The sequence below is a fragment of the Scyliorhinus canicula genome, chromosome 1 (genome assembly GCF_902713615.1).
Source record: "Scyliorhinus canicula chromosome 1, sScyCan1.1, whole genome shotgun sequence".
Lineage (NCBI taxonomy): Eukaryota > Metazoa > Chordata > Chondrichthyes > Carcharhiniformes > Scyliorhinidae > Scyliorhinus > Scyliorhinus canicula.
The window spans coordinates 206,447,710-206,468,093 of record NC_052146.1 but is presented as its reverse complement, the minus strand read 5'-3'; the positions used below and the strand labels follow the sequence as shown (position 1 = coordinate 206,468,093).

At 44.8% G+C, this 20,384-nt stretch overlaps 1 protein-coding gene across 1 annotated transcript in view; it reads right to left on the bottom strand.

Annotated features, from left to right (window-relative positions):
• Nucleotides 1–20,384, bottom strand: part of LOC119971201 (1-phosphatidylinositol 4,5-bisphosphate phosphodiesterase beta-4) — a 595,914-nt gene that overhangs the window by 32,918 nt on the left and 542,612 nt on the right. Inside the window, exons 38-41 of the mRNA XM_038806423.1 lie at nt 18,450–18,551; nt 17,173–17,230; nt 12,295–12,381; nt 6,319–6,355 (exon numbers count right to left, since the gene is read on the bottom strand). Coding sequence (XP_038662351.1) covers nt 6,319–6,355; nt 12,295–12,381; nt 17,173–17,230; nt 18,450–18,551 — 284 coding nt within the window. The remainder of the gene's footprint in view (nt 1–6,318; nt 6,356–12,294; nt 12,382–17,172; nt 17,231–18,449; nt 18,552–20,384) is intronic.

Sequence of the window (20,384 nt, the reverse complement as noted above, 5' to 3'; positions counted from 1 at the left end):
CTTTGCTCTCCCGCTGATATCTCTGTCCTTGGCCTGCTGCACTATTCCAGTGAAGCTCAATGTAAACTTGAGGAACAGCACCGTATCTTTCAATGAGGCACTTTACAGCCTTTTAGACTTGGCATTGAATTCAACAATTACAGGCCACAATGTCTGTTCTATTTTGCTTCCTTTTTTTTTCTCAATTTCTGCTCTCAGTCAGATACCCACCTGCTCCAGGTGCATCTTTTGCTTCTTTTCTTACCCCCTCTCCATTCCCTTTGGCCGTTGAAAGATTTCTGTCATTCAATCTCTCCCATCTTTTACCCCATCACAGGCCTTTCTGTCATCCTTGTCTCACCCGCCCCTCGCTCAAAACCTATTACATCTCTAACTTTTCCCAGATCGGCTGAAAGATCACAGACTTGTAAAGTTGGGCATGAATCAGCTGACGTGAGTTAAAGTCCGCTGAATGGCGAGTTTAGCAGAGTGTTTCTCAGTGTCTATGGCGTTGAGAAAGACCCTACTATTCAATGGCACTTTGCTGGTATTTTTGTACTCCGTGAGGAACTCCCCGTCGAGGCCACTCTTTAAGTCATTTCAAGACTACTCGCGAATTAGGCTGCCATTTTCAAAGGCAGCCCCGATCTTTTGACCCTTCCTCACTTCACCAAACTGAGATCCTCAAAGGCTCCCCACTCCACATCTAATGGGTAAGGCCCCCCCAGGCATGAAACCTGGCACAAGCAACCTGGAATCTGGGCACTGTGACACGGCCAGACTGTCATGGGTGCACAGTGGCAGTGCCAAGGTGCACAAGTGCCAAAGGTAGTACCACTGTGCCACACTGCCCACTGCCTGACCATCAGGGGGTCTGCTCAGTGTCCCCAAACAGGCGCCGGAGTGTGGCGACAAGAGGATTTTCACAGTAACAGCATTGCAGTGTTAATGTAAGCCTACTTGTGACAATAATAATGATTATTATTATTCAGCACCCCCAACGAGAACCCCAAGGTGCCATCACGGCTGGTTAATGACTCTGTGAACCAGTACCAAATGGCGCCTGGTTGAAGCCTTGCTGGCGAGGCCAGTGACTCCCTGGCCCTGGGTGAATTGGGTGAGCACATATTTAAATGATCCATTAGGATCATTTAAATATGCATGCCTGGACCTTGTCCAGAGAGAGTGAGATTTAGATCACGATGAGCCACGAGATTCTGTAGAATGTCACAAGACATTTCAAGCTTTGTGAATCTCATGCGATTCAACAGCCTCGTCCTGACACCAAGTCGGGCACAATGAGGTAGCGGTTTCACTCTCTCTCCACAGATGCTGCCTGACCTGCTGAGTGTTCCCAGCATCGTCTCCTTTCATTTCAGATTTCCAGCATTCACAGTATTTTGCTTTTTGACACAATGACGGTTGCCAATTGGAGGCAGGTATTCAAACCTGCAGCAGCTTAGAATGAGTTAGATGAAGAACATTTCAGAGCCATGAGAAACCTGACATTCCCGCTTCCTTTCATTCTCTTCATAGCAAAGCAAGTAACACAAAGATCGAGAATTCCCAATGGAATGCACGTTATCAAAATTATAGCTGCAGCAACGAAAAAGCTTATAGGCCGAATCTTGTGCACAAATCTTTAAGAAGCTGATAAAATGAAGGGTTCAAGAGCATGCACAAAGCTAACGATGGCAAGGATGTTCCAATAATTATTCTCAAAGCAAAGCAAGTGTCCTTTGAATTCTACCTTGTTGTGACTCTAGGGCACACCTGCCTCCTTTTCGAAGGGCAAACCTAACTGATTCATGGTGAGAACCATGCGGAACAAAGACATCATTAAAATACATTTCAACATTAAAATGAAATTATTTGTGCCGAACATTCCTCAGCCCGACCTCGAGACCCGGGGCAGTAGGTGGAAATCTGATGACAATGAGTTCTGTCGAATTCGCCAACCCCCTTAGTGCCCATTCAGTTCTGGCATCACTCAGAGGGGGCTTGACGAGTGAATGTCGTTCACTGGCTCCAAACCTTCTTAGCTTGTCAGTTATTGAAGTATTTATCTTCCAGGTCAACCAGTTTGCTCAATAAATAGCTTAAACTACTGATTAATGTGAATATTTTGACAGGAGGTGAATCTAAACCCTCATAAATTTCTACACACTAAATTCCCCGCTGGGTCACTGTCTGTGCGGAGTCTGCACATTCTCCCCGTGTCTGCGTGGGTTTCCTCCGGGTGCTCCGGTTTCCTCCCACAGTCCAAAGACGTGCAGGTTAGGTGGATTGGGCATGCTAAATTTCCCTTAGTGTCCACAAAGGTTAGGCGGGGTTATTGGGTTATGAGGATGGGGTGGAAGTGAGAGCTTAAGTGGGTCAGTGCAGACTCGAGGGGCCGAATGGCCTCCTTCTGCACTGTATGTTCTGTGTATCTATGTAAATAGGTGAATCAATTTTACCCCATGTCAAATCTCCTCTGAGATGTAGATGCCGAAAATATCTACTTCTATCAAAAGCATGTTTTCCAGTACCATACTCTGATCTGAACAAACAGAATTTTCTTTGGGAGCGCGCAGGCTGGGTGCCCCCGTCAAATTCTCAAAACACATCTTTTGTGTCCAGTCACATGCTGTATTGCTTCTGGAAGCTGCCCCCTACCATTATTGCTGGTGGTGGGAGAGGAGGAGGAGTGAAGCACCTCTCACTGGGGACTTCTTAAGGCAGCTAACCAAAATACATGCAGGAGCCACCTTGGAGCCAGGAGGAGCCCACGACTTTGAGCTTCAAAGTGATAGGAGGCTCCATCAATGATGCAATGAAGAACGTCCCGAGGAGATTGGCTTGTTTTTATTAGATAGAACAATATAATGAAGTGCTGCAGCATCTTAAATCTTTCTCTAAAAGTAGCTACCAGGTACCGGGGTAAGATTTAGAAATATAATGGTTTTTGTTTCCAAGTTTCTGAACAAACTTTCTTTTTCGAGTTTTTTGTGATACATTTATTTATTTTCCTCCAGCATTGCTGAAGAGAAGCGAACAAACGTAAATATCAAAGAATATCAGAATATTGAAGGTGTTGTTTCTCAACAGTGACTAGTATCCACAACTAATATTTCCAGAGAGCTGAATTCTTAACTGCAAACCAATGCAAAATTGTTCTGCACAATTCTATAGTGACAAGAGCAAATCCGTGGGGAGTCAACTTCATTCAAGTTCATTTCACACGACTGTGCAGGACCTCAAGAACTGTGCAATGGGGCGGGGAAGTGACCTTCAATTGTGAAATAAAAACCGGAATGCTGGAAACACTCAGCAGGTCCATCAGCATCCGGACGGAGAGAAACAGTTGACGGTTTGAGTCTATGTGACTCCTCTTCAGAGCTGAAGAGAGATAGAAATGCCATGGGCTTTATGCTTTTAAAAAAGGGGGGGGGGGGGGGGGGGGGTGAAGAAGGCAGAGGAAAATAGAAGGTCAGGGATAGGTGGGAGCTGAGGAGCGATTACGTGACAAAAGATGTCACGGGAACAAGTTAAAGAGAGTGGCAATGATAGTGTAAAATTTGGTTGGTATAATGGTCATATAGAAGAATGTATTGATGGCAGAAAAAAAGGTCACCGCCCTCTGAAAGGAAAAGATGAGAACAAGTTACAGAAGGAAATTGGGGATCCTGGGGAAATTTTTGAAATGAATGTAACATTCCAATGGGCTTCTTGAGGATGATTTCATTCCTATCCCCAAACGGGTTGCAACACCAGCAGTGTGCCCGCCAAGTATGCCTGAACTCTTCAGCAGGGGGCCCAAACTATTCTTTCATGCAGGCCTCATTAGAATACATTCGGGTGAGCTTTCCAGAACTCAGGGAGAGCTTGTGGACAGCAGTGGGCAAAATTCCAGCAACTCCATGTATGACTTTTCTTTCCCAATTAAGGGCAAGTTAGTGTGGCCAATCCACCTACCCTGAACATCTTTGGGTTGTGGGGGTGAGACCCAGGCAGACAGGGAGAATATGCAAACTTCATGCATGAGTTGAACATAAGTACCAAAGGTGAGGAGTGGGTAAAAGATATGTCTGAGGGGTGAGGGGATTGGGGCACTGCTCGTTCCCTGGCATTGGGTTCCAACACTTGTATGGTTAGGTTGTTCATGACTTTGTACAAAGCTCTCTCCATTTAGCTTGAGAAATTGCAAATCGGGTCCCGACAGCACTGGTTGCCAATTTGCATCTACTGATTCAGACAGGAGTGGCGTTCAGCTATTAACAGACCTATCAGAAAATTACAGCAAGAAGCATTCGGATTTCCAAGGGCACCAAGTGTATCCCTGCAGAATACCTCATACAATAGGTAGTCACTGAATGTTGTGCTTCTCATCTCCAGGGGACACAGGTTTGAAGACGATTGCATATCCCATCGCTGCCAAATAGATATATTTGATTTGTGTTGCCCCAGAGACATGGAGTAAATGAAATAAAACAGTGATGTTCTCCAGGTATAGCATATCCACTGTCCTAGAATTCTGTGCCACACCAAGGTCAATGTCTTTCATAAGCTCAGAAAATTCTGTTTCGTGAACATTAATATTGCGCCTAGTCTCCCCACGGTTTAGGGATATATCAATTTAATAAATCATTATAATGCAGCATAAAACATGTAAAAACGTCAACTTTTGTTTGGAAAAAAGGTCCATTTAAAATAATTTCCACTTGAACAAATCCCACGTGTGCCTTTTAGAATTTTAATTGTATTATTAACTAGCTGTTTCATTTGATCTTCCATCTTGCCAGGTGAGTCAGTTAGGTGAGTAGTGACAGCTAAGTGTTTGAGGCAGCGAACAGTATCCTGTGTGCAAAACTCAAGTGTTGTCAATCAGCTGACACCAGCAGGGCAGCAAAACTGGTCTAGTACCAAATGTGTAAAATGAATTCAATTGATCTTACAAGCCCCCTAACCCTGCCTACAAACTTGTTGGTGGGATGGGGATGTAAAATCCAGCCCTCGTTTGCATGAATGCCTTTTTATTTGTGAAGGTGATCTTCAAACCTGGTTGAAGCAATGGGGATAATTCGCAACTTTGCTGGCTGGGAGGGCATCAACTGCTCATTGTAGAGGCCCTCACCAACTTGTGTTCCACAGGAGCGGGTTGATAAAGAGTGGGCAACTCGCTTCACTAAGTTACTACCTGGGCAGCAAAGCTAAAAGTGACCCCAGTCATAGAATCACCAAGTAGGTAAGAAAGGTGTTTGATCCATTGTGTCTGCCCCAATACACTGAAAGAGCTAGTTGATGTGCCTTTGATAATGATGTGATTACTTTGGACAGTATTGATGCACTTTATTTGTAAAACTGAAGGCCAACTATTATTATGGAAACTCCCTAGTAGTAACCACAGCCATACCCCCCACGCGTCAAACCCGCTGCACCAAATACTTCCTAAAGTCCATCTGTCCATCTATGTACAGGGCATTGGTGAGGCCACAACTGGAGTACTGTGTGCAGTACTGGTCTCCTTATTTAAGGAAAGTTAGAAGCAGTTCAGAGATTTACGAGACTAAGAGGAACATAGGAATAGGAGCAGGCCATTCAGTTTGTTGAGCCTGCTCTACCAATCAATGCGATCATGGCTGATCAGACACTTCAATGCCTTTTACTCACACTATCCCCATAACCATTTACATTATAATCCCAGAAATAGGGGTTGTCTTATGAGGAAAGGTTGGACAGTAGGTTTGTATTCTCTGGAATTCAGAAGAGTTAAGAGGTTTATTTCAGTCAGAGGTGAGGAAAAAAACTTCTCTCAGAGGATCGCGCATCTTCCTCAAAAGGCAGTGGAAGCAGAGACTGAATATTTATTGGGTTAGGCAGGAATGTGGGGTTAAGGTTATAATCAGGTCAGCCATGATCCTATTGAATGGTGGAGCAGGCTCGAAGGACCGAGTGGCCTACACTTTTGCTCCAAATTCTTTTGTTTGTACGCATTTTTGTATGTTCAGAAAGCCGTCCTTCATTTCAGCTAAGGATATTTCCTCAGATCTGCAGTCTAACCCTTCCAACATGAACCAGCAGGACTGTAAACTCCGATTGTGTTTATCTTTAATGCCCTGCTACTTTTGGAGTCTGCTCAGAAGAGCCTGGGGTTAGCAATAGCATCTCAATCCTAGGCTGGCAAAGCTCCATGGCTGATGATGCCTTGCTCGATGCATTAAAAAGTTCCAATTTTCACACCAAAGAATGCAACAACTAATTTCAGTCACTGTACGCTCATTATATATCTGGATCTGAAATACTGTCAAAATAGAACAACAGATTTCATTGTTGCTTGGTAATTAAGAACAGTCCTACCTTGAATGCCAGACACTGCATGACATGATTTCAGCAGCTGTTTGTACAAAAATAATAGTCAGTGATTACAAACCAAAAATGTAAATAAAATGAAATGCCAGTGTTCAATAAAACATTATTAAAATGCCTTTTACATTTGAATTTGAATGGAAAAAAAAACAATAAATTCAACATGATCTTTTGGATTACTGCATTTTCTCATTAGACGACCACTAGCGTAGCAACAAAAAAAACATGTAAAATGTCAGTTAATTTGTGCTCATTTTCCAGAAGGCACTGTGAATAGGAGGTTGTAGGACAATGAATGGAAAGAATGCAGGCAAAAAAATTACAGAGATGGAGGCAACAAAAGGATGCTAAAAATAACTGGATGTTGCCAAGATCAACTGCAGCTCGCAGATGAATTGTGCCGATGATTATTAAGCAACATACCTCTACTTAACAATTAAGACTGCAGTTGGAAGACATACAGAGCCCACCACCAGACTCACTGTAGAAATAAAAGATTGTGCCCTCAAAACATCTTCAGCAGAAAATACTCTTGAAGTTTTGATGAAGGTACTCAAAATAAATTTGCGAAGGTTCGCATCATACAAGGAGCAGTGCTGAAGGAGAATTTTGGCTTGTAGATGTTACAAAGGCGCAAAAGATACAAACACTAACGGTATATCAACATTTTTCATTCATGTAAAATATGGAATCGTATACTTCGGAACACTCCTTCACCTCCAATGTTTTTCTCATTTCCCCCCCTCCCATCACTGGCCTCTACAAAGAAATGTATCCATGATTGATTTGGGGAGACATTTCAGACGAGAGAATCCACCTAACCTAATCCAGTTGATGAAGTCAACTGGGGCTGGTAAGGTTAGGCTTTAGGCATCACAGATACTTGGTGATGAATGCAGAACTGTTATCACTGGGCTGCCCACTTAAAAACAAAATTATTCTTTCATGGGATGTGGGCATCACTGGCAAGGCTATTTCAACCATTTCAGAGGGCAGTTAAGAGTCAACCACATTGCTGCGGTTCTGGAGTCAAATGTAGGACAGACCAGATAAGGATGGCCGATATCCTTCCCTGAAAGATATTAGTGAGCAAAATTGTTTTTTATGACAATCGATGATAGTTTCATGCTCGCCATTGCTTTCAGGTTTATTAACTGAACTGAAATTCCACCGGCTGCCCTTGTCGAATTTGAACCCATCTCCTCAAAGCGTTCGCCTGGGTCTCTGGAGTACGAGTCCAGTGAAAGTACCATACGCTACTATCTCCCTGCGAGGCAGCCAGTTGTTTTTCTTTACTCCTATGTCTCAGAATTTAATCAACATGTTTGATGGTGGAAACATAAAGCTGTGATTTGACCATCTGCTTCCATACATCAACTCCCTACCAATCCCAATAACGTCTTCGGCATGGGGAAACGGATTTTGAAATAAAGGCTAAATGGGTCAGAATTTCCCGGAAAACTGCAGGTTTTATGTCAAATCATTAATAGGCGTGCAATTCCTTGTCCTTATGAGCTGCTTGAGATACATCTGCTGCTGATTTAGATGCCTCTGCTTCCCCCTTAGAATAAAAGCAAATTTATTGGATTTATGTATACAATGCGCTGGCATAGATTCACACCTGAAAAATATAGGCATAGCAGAGCCCAACATCACATGATATGGGTGTAACTGAAATTGCTGCAGTCTGATTATAGTTTTCTTCTTAATTTAACAACCAAAATCATTTCTGAGACTTTTACTGCAGTTGAAGTTCTGGCATTTGAGATTTTTTTTTCTCAAAGATCACTTTCTGCACCTAATCCCCACTCACCCCAACCCAGAACACGATCAGAATAGGTGAAATAGCCTGCACAATGAGTAAACCATTATACAGCATAATAATGGAAGAGGAAAAGGACCAACAAGGAGAAAAGACAATGTGTTTGAAGGTAGGATTCTGTTAAATCTGCCTCATTGGCCATTTTGCACTTATGCCGGTTTGACGCCATTTTTACACGGCAGAATAGGCAAGTGAGCTCCACAAGAAATGTGGGTGCAAATTCTCAGTGTCAGCGCAATCCAGGAAACTCTTGTTGATTATGACTGTCTTTAGTTCTCAACATGGGTATATTTGTTTTTTTTCCTGTGGCCCTCATTGTAGGTTTTTTGTTTAAAAAGTAAGAAAAGACAGCCCTAAAGCCTGGTAACATCTGCATCTACGGACAAAATCACGAATTTTCTCCATTCTCTCATCTGCTGAAGACAATGCATCAGGTTTTCGCAGAGTAGCGATGACTCTGTAGACCTTAGTGGACGGTACCCAGATCTGGATGTTCCACCCCCATTTCCGACAGATCCCATTTTTGCTCGTATGGGAAAGGAGCCTGATTCGAACACGAGCCGGGTCCTTTGAATTTTAGTGCTGAATTTTAACAGACCCTATTTTTGCTGTAGCAAGGGCTTTGTTCTGCAGAGTGGGAGTCACAAATTGGTGGAGGAGAAGTAAATGTTCATGAAGGGCGGATAAAGTCTATAGAGCTGTCAAGTTAAATCCCTGGCCCTTTAAAAATTAAAAGGCCAGTTTGCCTGTGTCAGTGAGAGTCTAAAAATATTCAAAGATGTGCGGGTTAGGTGGATTTGCCATGCTAAATTGCCCGTAGTGTAAGGTTAATGGGGGGATTGTTGGGTTACGGGTATACGGGTTAGGTGGGTTAAAGTAGGGTGATCATTGCGCGGCACAACATCGAGGGCCGAAGGGCCTGTTCTGTGATGTACTGTTCTATGTCTATGTCTGTGAAGTTATGCCAATCCCCAGGACTTTAAAAAAATTATCCAGCCTGACTGGCTCAGCAAATTTCTTTTTTAAAAGCTGTTCCAGCAGTTATAATCGCTTTTTGTCGACATTACCCAAGGCCTGTCGTCATATCAACATTAACACTTGGTTGCTTTCCACAAACTACTGTTATTCTGGCAGGATGGTTCTAAATTCACAATTTGATTGAAAGTTCAGAGGTTATTAAAGGATTAGCCGTCTTTCATGTAACATTATGTATACAAATCTGTTTGTTCTTTTACGGGATTAAGTTCTGCAGGGGCTTTTAACATTTAGAATGGGCTGTCATGAATAGGTGAGTTTTTTAATTGTAGTGAAAGCTGTACAGGTATTTAGATTTTCATTTTATTTAATCTCAACCAGGCTCCAGATGTCGGCCCATAGGGTTATTGGTTTAGTTGGCATGGGGGTAGTAAGTTCAAATGTTGTTGGTGGGTAGGAGGGGGCTTTCTTTTGGCATTATGCCTTATAATGTCCATGGGAGTGGATGGAGACATGTTGGCATTAAGCTGTTATGCAGGCTGTAGGTGCCATGGTGGGATGGGTAGGGGGTGGTATGATTTGAATAAGAAGCTGTAATTGCGAGGGGAGTGGACGGGGCGGGGGGGGGCATGCATTAGCATGCTGAAGAGGAGGATGGTGGGCATGGATTGGCATGGATAGTGGGTGGGTGGGATGATGGGGTAAGGGCTAGATATTTAGCAAAACATCTAGAGGTTTTAAAAGGCCCACCTTGGCACTCGGCAGATATTGCCGCTGTCTCCGACCTGCATCTGGGGGTGGCGGGACTAACTCCTTCCTGTACCAGCCTCCACACACACCCTCCCACCTGCCCCCATGTCATGCTATGCATCACAGCTTTTACCTCGAGGTGGATGCTCCGAGCTGGGAACAACATCCACTCGGCAGCAAAAATCCTCCCCTATGCTAGGGTGAGGTTCAGTAAACAGCAGGTGCTCTCCATTTGCTTGCAAACCTATCCATTCTTCATGTGCAAGGCTTTATAGCAATTTGATAGTAGGTTAACCAATTGGGCTTGTTATAGTTGACCTGGCATCCATACATGCCCAGCTGCATAACAATGAGGGGCCAAATCACTGGCTAACATTTCCCCCTCACAACTTCCGCTTCCCCAGTGTCGGAAGACTGAGGAAGATTTCAGCACAACACTCAGATCAACTAGCTCAGTTTAGACTAGAAACATTTCTGTCTGGCACAACTCAATAGGGAGGTCTTTTGACACAGCGGGAGCATCCCTGTCTCCGGACCAGAAGCTCCAGGCCTGAATAGCATGCGGCGCAGTGGTTAGCACTGGGACTGCGGCGCTGAGGACCCGGGTTCGAATCCCGGCCCTGGGTCACTGTCCGTATGGAGTTTGCACATTCTCCCCATGTCTGCGTGGGTTTCACCCCCACAAACCAAAGATATGCAGGTTAGGTGGATTGGCCATGCTAAATTGCCCCTTTATTGGAAAGGAAAAATAACCGGCTACTCTAAATTTATTCAGTAAAAAAAGAAGCTCCAGGTCCAAACCCCACCCCAGGACTTGATCGTCAAGGAAGGTGTGTTCATAACGTGGCCAGACAGGTGGATTATCAACTTGGACATCCTTCCAACACACACCAATGGGAGGAGGTAAGAGTGGGAGAGATTGCTGGTCAGCCATGTGATGGAAAGAATGTTGGAGCCTCTACCATCACTGTCCATAGCTCCAGACTACAACATGCATGTAAAAGTACACATTGCCACGGCAACTTGGACTCCTGGAATGAACTGTAACACTCCACCACTCAACACGTGTCGCCCTAATGAACCAATCCAGCAAATTAACCATGTGCCAATGGCAATTTGAATAATTATGCAGGGTACTCAGTTGCATTCTGCTAGCAGAAAACATTTTCAATTCAGCTGTAACAATGAATGTTATTGGATAATTACTGAAGCAATGGCTTCATTGCTGGTGTAGGGGCTGGTTTAGCACACTGGGCTAAATCGCTGGCTTTTAAAGCAGACCAAGGCAGGCCAGCCGCACGGTTCATTTCCCGTACCAGCCTCCCCGAACAGGCGCCGGAATGTGGCGACTAGGGGCTATTCACAGTAACTTAATTGAAGACTACTCGTGACAATAAGCGATTTTCATTTCATTTTTTTCATTTCCTTGACCCATAAAATTAATTAGCTAAAGATTCTTTTTTAAATAACTATTAATATCACCGACATTTTTTAAAGGCACAGCCTATAAAATGTAAGATGGTTTATTTGAAAATGACTAACCTACACAAGTTAGTATTCAAATATTTAGATTTTGATGTTTTAGAAAAATGCAAGATTGAAATCCAATTTAAGACTAAAGTTTTTGCGACTTTTGCCCGTGGTATCTACTTTAAGAATGGCAGCAAATGTACTTGTTACTCTGCGCAGCTACGACCAGCAATATATTCATTTTGTTTAATGCCAGTCTTTGTGACCAAATCTTGATGTGTGGCTTTCAAAGTGTAGATAAAACAACTCAAACGCTAATTATAAAGATTAATAGAATTGTTCGAAAATATCACGATGGTTGCCCAAACTGTTCTGCACTCAAGACATTTTTTTTTTTAAAGGCAGTAGCTATTTAGAATTTAATGTCATGTCAACCTTAACTGATAATTTGCACCGATCCTCTGTATGAGGCTAGGGGACAACATCACGCTTCGGAATTCATGCTGTGCTTTTTTGGTGAATCCTTTTGTTCCGTGCATCAGAGGACAAAGGACACAAATGGCTCGGTACATGGGTTCCACAATTAACTAGTAATTAAATCAGAATCCTACTTTTTGTGTTAGTTCAGCTTTTGTGCTTCTGACAGATGAACAAGGGAAAAAGACTCGTGGAATAAATAATTCTTTGTGAAACAATTCCCTTATCCCGATTCGCTGCATAATAGCCTGGCTGGTGTGGTATTTTCATCTGTGGAGAACTCATTGCCATGGACTCACTGAGATTCAGTAACTATGAAAACATGCCTTTCAAGCTCACAAACTCCCTGACTGCATAAGCCCACAGAAAGGAAACCTTGGGGGTTAGTTAAGAGAGTAAATAATGCTTTTGTTTTCCTCCTCATTACGTGACGTAATCTAATGTTATGTACACTGAATGTCTAAAACCTCTACCTGGTCATTCTGTCTCTCCAAGCCTTCCAATTGTTCAAGTTGAGCTTTTTTTAATTGGTCCATTTCCTTGGACTGCTTCATTGCGAGCTACAAGGAAGAAAATGTAGCAGTTATATTGCGCTGGATATTTTATTTTGCGGATGTATATAAATGCTGAACCATTTTCTTATGTTTATTGGACACACCTCCTGCAATCAGAGTGCCAGAATTGGTTTTGGCATTTGGAACAACACTCTGGATATATCTTACGTCAATATAAAGCTGAGGAAGTGCCTCACATTCACGGCAAAAATCTAATTGCATTAGCGAACAGAAACAAATATCCTCGCCAGGTGGAAATTTGTAAATCTATCTGACAGTCATTATCATGTTAAAATTAAACAGGAATGAAGTTAACCATGGGTCATTAGAATAAAATGAAAGACCTCTTAACCTTGACGTAGGTGAACAAGTTCCCACTTGGTAAAAACATCAAGCCCATAATTCTCAGGGCAACGGATCAAAATACGAGGGGCAGTTTTCTTTTCGAACCACCCACTGGGCACCAATCAGGCATGACAGTGCTGACCAAAAAGCAGAAAATTCTCTGACAGTGCCGTCTTCCATACTAAGGCGCAAAATAACTAGGGTGGCAAGTATTCCTTCCCATTTTGACACCAAGGACGCAAGAACAGGAGGTGACCATTTTAGCCCCTTGAGATCATGGCTGATTCCTGGCCATGTTCCATACACCTGCCATTGCACTTTACCCCTTGATAGCGTCGACAAATAAAAATGCATTGGTCTCAGTTTTAAAAGAAAGAATTGGGCCCATTTATGGCTTCACCCCCTTCCTAGTTCTGTGACCTCCTCCAACCCTCCGAGAACCATTGACTCTCAGCTGGACCATTCACTTAACTATTGTGGCTACGAGAGCAGCTCCGAAGCTGGCTATACTTGTCCCCAGCTACTGATTCCCCAAATCGATTCCACAAGGGACAAGTTTACTTGTCTGGAACAGTGCAGCTCCAACAATATTCAGGGAGCTTGATGCCATCCAGGACAAAGCAGCCTGCTTGATCAGGATCTCCCCCACCCCGTTACATTTCTCTCCCTCCGCTCCACCACTGACAGTAGCGTGAAGCACCTAATGTTTTTGTCTACGCCCCTGGTCCTAGACTCCCCAACCAGCAGAAATAGTCTCTACCCATCTGTTCCCCTGATTTACGAATTTACTTACACTTGTTCTCCAATCCTATATGCTGTCTGCACTGCTCATGATGCAATCTGGAAGACCAACCATGGATTATGTCGTCACCTTTCTAGATACCACTGTTCTGGCCAAAAGCTCAACCCTGAGTTTGTAGCTCCCATTCTAACCCGTCTCTCCCTGTGCTTCTCCAGTGTTTTAATAAAACCCAATGCAAGCTTGAGGGGCTTTTCACAGTAACTTCATTTGAAGCCTACTTGTGACAATAAGCACTTTTCATTTCATTTTTCATTTCAGGGACATCTCTGTTCAACAACAACTTATATTTATGCTTTAAATCTGGTGATAGGTCCCAAGGTGCTTCGCAAGAGCACATAAGATATTAGGGCAGGTGACAAAAGCTTGATCAACAAGATAAGTCTTAAGGAGGGACAGAGATAGAGACGTTTACATCGGCAATTTTTAGTCTAAATAGCTGAAGGGATGGCTGCCAATAGTCGGGTAAAGAAAATTGTGTAAGTGCAAGGTTCCAGAAATGCAGCAGTGCAGAGCATTTCCCAGAATTTATTCATTCATGGGATGTGGGAATTGCTGGAAAGGTGAGCAATATATTGCTCGTCCTTAATTGCCCTTGCAGTGGTGGTAACGATTCATTGTCATGAACTGCTACAGTCCATGTGGTGAAGGTAATATTGGTCAGTTCCAGGATTTGTACCCACAGACGAGAAAGGAACAGCCAATATAGTTCCAAGTCAGAATGCAGGGCATTTTGGAGGGAAACTTGCAGGTGCTGGTGTTCCCATGCACCTGCTGCCCTCGTTCTCCCAGGTGGTAGACGTTGTACGTTTGGGAGGTTTGTCGAAGGACTCTTCGGGAGTTGCTGCAATGCAGTGAGAAGATGCTTCACACTGCAGCCAGCGGTGGAGCCGGAGGGAATGCAAATGTAACAGGATGGGGAAGATCCTGATCAAACAGGCTGCTTTGTCCTGGGTGGCATCAAACTTCCTGAGTATTGTTGGAGCTGCACTGATCCAGACTTTTCCCTTGTAGAATTGATTTGGGGTATCAGTAGATGGGTCAAGGAGAGCCAGCCTCCAAACTGCTCTCATAGCCACAATAGTTAGGTGAATGGTCCAGCTAAGAGTCTTGTCAATGGTTTTCAGATGGTTGTAGGATTGGTGGAGGTCTCAGAAATAGGAAGGGGTGAAGCCATGAATGGGCTTGAACACAGGGATGAGAACTTTGAATCTGAGGCATTGCTGGACTGGGGGACAGAGTAGGTCAGCTGACACAGAATGATGGGTGAGTGGGATTTGGTGCGAGTGAGAATGTGGGCAGCAGACCTTTGGATGATATGGTCTACTCCTGCTCCTGTTTCTTATGTTCTTGGCAACTGACATTTATGGAGGATGGAAGGTGGGGGACTGGTCAGTGGAGCACTGAAATAATGAACGCTGGAAATAGAAATTCATGCATGGGGATTTCAGAAGCAAACAGGCACTGCCACTAGGCAGTTCTCTAGCCTTAACATCAAGCCTTAACCATAGCTACTATTTTTCTTCAACCAACAGGCTCTGGCAATGTGGGATGGGGCATGCGTGCTCCCAGGAACGGGAAAGGTTGTGTTCTCATGCTTGGGACCTGGTTTTCCTATCTATACATGGCTAGTGGGATGGTCTACCCTCCAGGGGCTGAATTTAATGGCTCCCAGCCCAGGGAGCGAGGTTGAAGGCGGGAGCATTTAGTGGACTGGAGGGAGAGGGTTGGGCACCCGCTGATCTTCCTGCTTTTTGCACAATTAATTCTGGATGGGAAGGCTTCCCATCTGGATGTAATTGAGGCTCTTATGTCGGCAATTAATCCCCACTTAAGAACATCATTCCACCGCTGCTGGTATTTAACTATTGGTGGGGCAGGGGAGTTGCCACCTGAAGCGCCTGAACAGGCTTTCGGGGTGGAGTGCCCCTCATACAAAAGCATTGCCTGAATGAGGGTCCTGGCATCGCAAAGGGGGGAGTCGACTGCAAGAATATCCCCCCCCTTCACCTCTGGTGGGCACATTGCCGACTTCTACTCCTGCTCCCCTTGAAGCACTTACGGCATTGGGGAGTTGCCAACCTCTGACTGCCCGGCAACTCTGGGGAGAGGGTGGAAGGGTAGATCCTGCCTGAGGTCCTTGATCCCAGGGAAGGCCCGCTGCTGGCCCCTTAAGTGCCTTACTGTCACTTAAACCCAGCTGGCCTATCGTAAAGGAGGCAATGCAAGCTCTCGGCAGGTCTACTGCCAGCAATAACCTGGATTCAATTGTGTCCAATATTTCCATAGCGTTCCAAATCATTTTCCTTCATCTGTTGTATAGGACACTGGGAATCCAATATGAAGAAGCTCAGATGGGCAAAATGGCCCTCTCCGTGCCGTAACAATTCTGTGATTTAAAAAAAAAACTATTCAAGGCATGTGGCGTCGCTGGTCAGACCAGCATTTGTTGCCCATCTATAGTTACCCTTCAGAAGGTGGTGGTAATGTTGCCTTCTTGAACCACTGCAGTCCATGTGGTGTAGGTACACCCACTGTGCTGTTAGGGAGGGAGTTCCAGGATTTTGACCCATTGACAATGAAGGATGCTGATATTTTTCCAAGTCGAGGTGATGCGTGACTTGGAGGGGAACCTCCAGATGGTGGGGTTCCCAGGTATCTGTTGCTCTTGTCCTTCTAGATGGTAGTGGCCATGGGTTTGGAAGGTGCTGTCTCAGGAACCTTGGTGAGTTCCTGCAATGTAGCCTGTAGATGGCACACATGGTTGCAAATCTTTGTCAGTGGTGGAGGGATTTAGTGCTTGAGGAAGGGGTAGCAATCAAGTGGGCTGCTGTGTCCTGAATGATGTCAAGCTTCTTGAGTGTTGTTGGAACTGCACTCATCCAGGTAAATGAATAGTCTTCTATTACACTCCTGACTTGTGGATGGTGGACAGGCTTTGGGGGGTCAGGAGGCGAGTTATTCGCTATAGGATTCCTAGCCTTTGGCCTGCCTTGGTAGCCACAGTATTAATATGGTTAGTCCAGTTCAGTTTCTGATCAGTGGTAACCCCAGGATGTTGAGTGTGGGAGATTCAGCGATGGTAATACCACTGTATGTCAAGGGGCAATGGTTAGATCTTCTCTTGTAGGAGATGGTCATCACCTGGCACTTGTGTGGCGCAAATGTTACTTGCCCAATCATCAGTGAATATTCCCACATCTGACCTTATGGTGGATGGGAGGTCATTGATGAAATAGCTGAAGATGGTTGGGCCTAGGACACTATCCCGAGGAACTACTGCACTGATGTCCTGAAGCGGAGATGAATGATTGACCCCCCCCCACCAATTCTCATTGACTCCAGTTTAGCTGGGGCTCCTTGATGCCATATTCGGTCAAATGCTGTCTTGAGATCAAAGGCAGTCACTCTCGTTTCAGCTCTGGCATTCAGCTCTTTTGTCCATATTTGAACCAAGGCTGTAATGAGGTCAGGAGCTGAGTGACCCTGGCGGAACCCAAACCGTGCGTCCGTGAGAAAACCGTGATTCTTTGGTGAGGGTCTGACTAATTCAGCCCACTTCCTTCAATAGACAAAATGTAAGTTACCCTTGAATTACAGCTCTAACATACAATCAATAGAATAAAAATTTGCAGGAATGTACAGTGACATACCCGTTTCCGTTCCTCTAAGAATTTTTTAGTGTTGCTGCTGTTCAGTTCCCGGACTCGCCTGAAAATGGAAAACATCAAAACCTTTGGATGGGTTTGTGCCACAGTTGCTTAACCACAACTGCCCGTCTCTGCAACATGCCATTCAAATACATTCAGGCTCCGACCGCTACCGTCAACAGTATAATGGACCAAATTAAATGCACTGAAATTACATTTTGTTCATACTTAGATTCCGGTGGCTTCCCTTCTCACAGACTGCAGAATTCCTAAAGGAAAGACGCGAGTTCGAAAACAATCCAAGGAAATAAATTAACAAAGAGAAAAGTGTAAATATTTTATAGATCTTGGGCGAAATCCTCCCAAGAAATGACTGAAGTGTCACTTTGGGCAGGAAAATCGGTGCAAATCGTACTGGCTGTTCCGGTGCAATTCCCATCGTGATCCTCCTACTTAGCCATGTTTATGGAGCCAGTGGTGATTCACACCCAAAATGAGATGTGTGGGTAGGACCCGAAGATGACAGCAAGGCTGGATTTCTTCGAGATCAGCCAGCGCCACGATCTCAGAATAACCCTACAGAACCCCTTCTTCTCACTGGCAAAGACTCCTCTCCCCCCCACATCGCCAGCATCAGGGCTTCAGTGCCCCTCTCCCACCACCATCCTCACTACCATCAATTGCGGGCAGTGGGGTTGTCCCAGTGGGTCTTCCTCCCCTGTTGCCCCCTCCCCTTTTGCCCCGGTGACTTCCCACTGTAAGGGGGCGAGGGGGGGGGGGGGGGGGGAGTACCGGGAGGCCGCAACATTCGACTTTAATCTCGCTAATGAGAACAAAATGAATGTAAATTAGCTTTGATCAGTTTCTTGCCCTTTCTGGGAGAGATCCTGATCGCAACAGCTGGAGTGTGCCGAGGGAATTGAAAACTGCTTATTCTATTTGTGGCTCTCCTGCAATTCCTTCAACATAGCGGGATTTGTGCCGGGCGCATCGTGGCCAGAGAATCAGCCCCGTTCTGAGGAAATATTGTAGAGCAAGAAAATTCAAATTCAAAGACTTTACTCGATGAAGCACCATAGTTTTAAAACTTCATTACATATCAGAGCATTATGCCCTTGTAAGCACAAAAGGTAGGCCAGATAATAGAAAGCACTGTTTCAGGGATGACCATGTAAGACAGGCTACACAAAGAAGAATGATGGCCTTAAAAGTTGTTTGCAAACACTTGACCTCCGAAAGATAAAATCAATCTGTTTTTCTGAGTTTGAAGGTCAACTTGCCTTTCCCTTTCAGCTTTGTTTTTGATGCTTTTATCTTGGCTTATGGCTTTACTGTTTTCCATGGAACTCTTCGCCTGGTTGGCACGCATTTCCTTGCTGAGTCTAGGACACAAGCAGAGAAGACAGGTCGATGACATTTACTGCTCATGGTGCACTCTCCTCTACACTGGGGACTTTAAACGCAGATTTTGTGATTGCTCTGAACATCTCAGTTCAGTCCACAAACGTGACCCTGAGCTTTCACTCGCTTGCCATTTTCATTTTCCATTCCATTCTCATTCTCCCGTACTTTTCTAATGAAGCTCAGTGGAATCTCAATGAACAACACCATGGGTGGGATTTTTCAGCCCCCCCCCCCCTATTTACTGACGGCGGAGGAGGCCGCCATTGGCTGGCATCAGGATCGGTCCCTCTGATGCCTATGCGGTATTGTGTGCCCCATATCCTCTGCCGCCAGGGAGCATACTGTTGGAGGTCACCATTGGCCCAAGTGAAATATCCCACTGGCAGGAAGTACCGTATCTTTTAATTAGACAATTTACAGCTTCCTGGACTCAAACCCTTGTTGAGTTGAATCATTTTACGTCACAACCTGTCTTTCCAATTTTCCCTTCGGAAAACCGGGGCCGGTAATGCTTCTTCCCTTGCCATTTACACCTAGTCTACGCCGGTCTTTTGTTTCTTTACTTGTACCACTCGTCTTCCACCATTACCCGTACAAATTAAATCGCTCTGGCCATTCACCTCCCAAAAATCTTCCTTTTTATTATTTTTATTTATTCATTCACAGGACGTGACTATGGTGCCAAAGCCAACATCTGTTGCCCATCTCCAACTGCCCTCGAGAAGGTGGTGCTGAGCAGTTTTTTGAATGCAACCGAGTGTCTTGCCTCACCATTTCAGAGGGCAGTTAAGAGTCAATCCACAGGTGGGCCTGGAGTCACATACAAGCCAGACGCCTTTCCCTAAAGGATATTGGTGAACTAGGTGGGCTCATTTCTTCTGGCTGTGCTGTGACTGTACAAATGTTTGACGGTTACTATAGCTCTTTCAAGCTGCAGCAATTACAGAGGGTGGTGTGGCAGGTGCGGCAGGATTTCCTTCCGACTTCAAGGATTCTTGACAGCCCGACTGGGAGAATGAAGAGAGGCCACGCAGAGTAGGACAAACTCCTGGTGGAGGGAGGACGAAAAGAAAGGAGTCTTTTCAGCAGGAGGTCATATCTAGGGTGTTCAGGGCGATATTTTCCTCCCTGAAACATAGTGAGGAACTGCGTGCGGGATAAGCTGACTGCACTTCACTGCAATTCACCACCTGCTGCAGCCACAGCTGCTGCCTCATAGCAAGGCGAGGCCAGCACTGCCAGTGGCTGCGAAGGTGACCATGGTGATGAACTCTTGTGTGTCTGGATCCTACTGGGTGGGGCTGGAAATATTTGCATCGTCTCATGGTTTGTCATCCACTGTTGTGCGAATGAGGTGACTGAGGCTCTTCCTTCTTTTGGAGCCAACTACTTTTTAAGCTCTGCCAGAGAAAAGCAGTTGGAGTGGGCATACAGTTTTTTTGGGATTGCAGGTTTCCCCATACTTCGCCTTGTGGCCGCTATACTGGAGAAAAGAAAGGAGACCACTCCCCTCAATGTTAACCTGCCGTATGACAGTAGGCATCGAATCACACAATCGTTTCTCATTCTGTAGTAGCGGACTATTCCGTCTGCATTTTAGCGACCACGGTAGACTAAAGAATGACTAATGGTATTGGGTGACAAGGGCTAACTGCTGACCACATGGTTGATAACTTTGGTTCGCAACCCAAGGCATGGGTACAATGAAAGCCATGTTTCCACGTGAAATATGGTACACCCGGATCACTGATGTGCTGAAACAATGTTTGTGCTGCCTGATCCACTCTGAAGAAGCATTGTGATACTCGGCA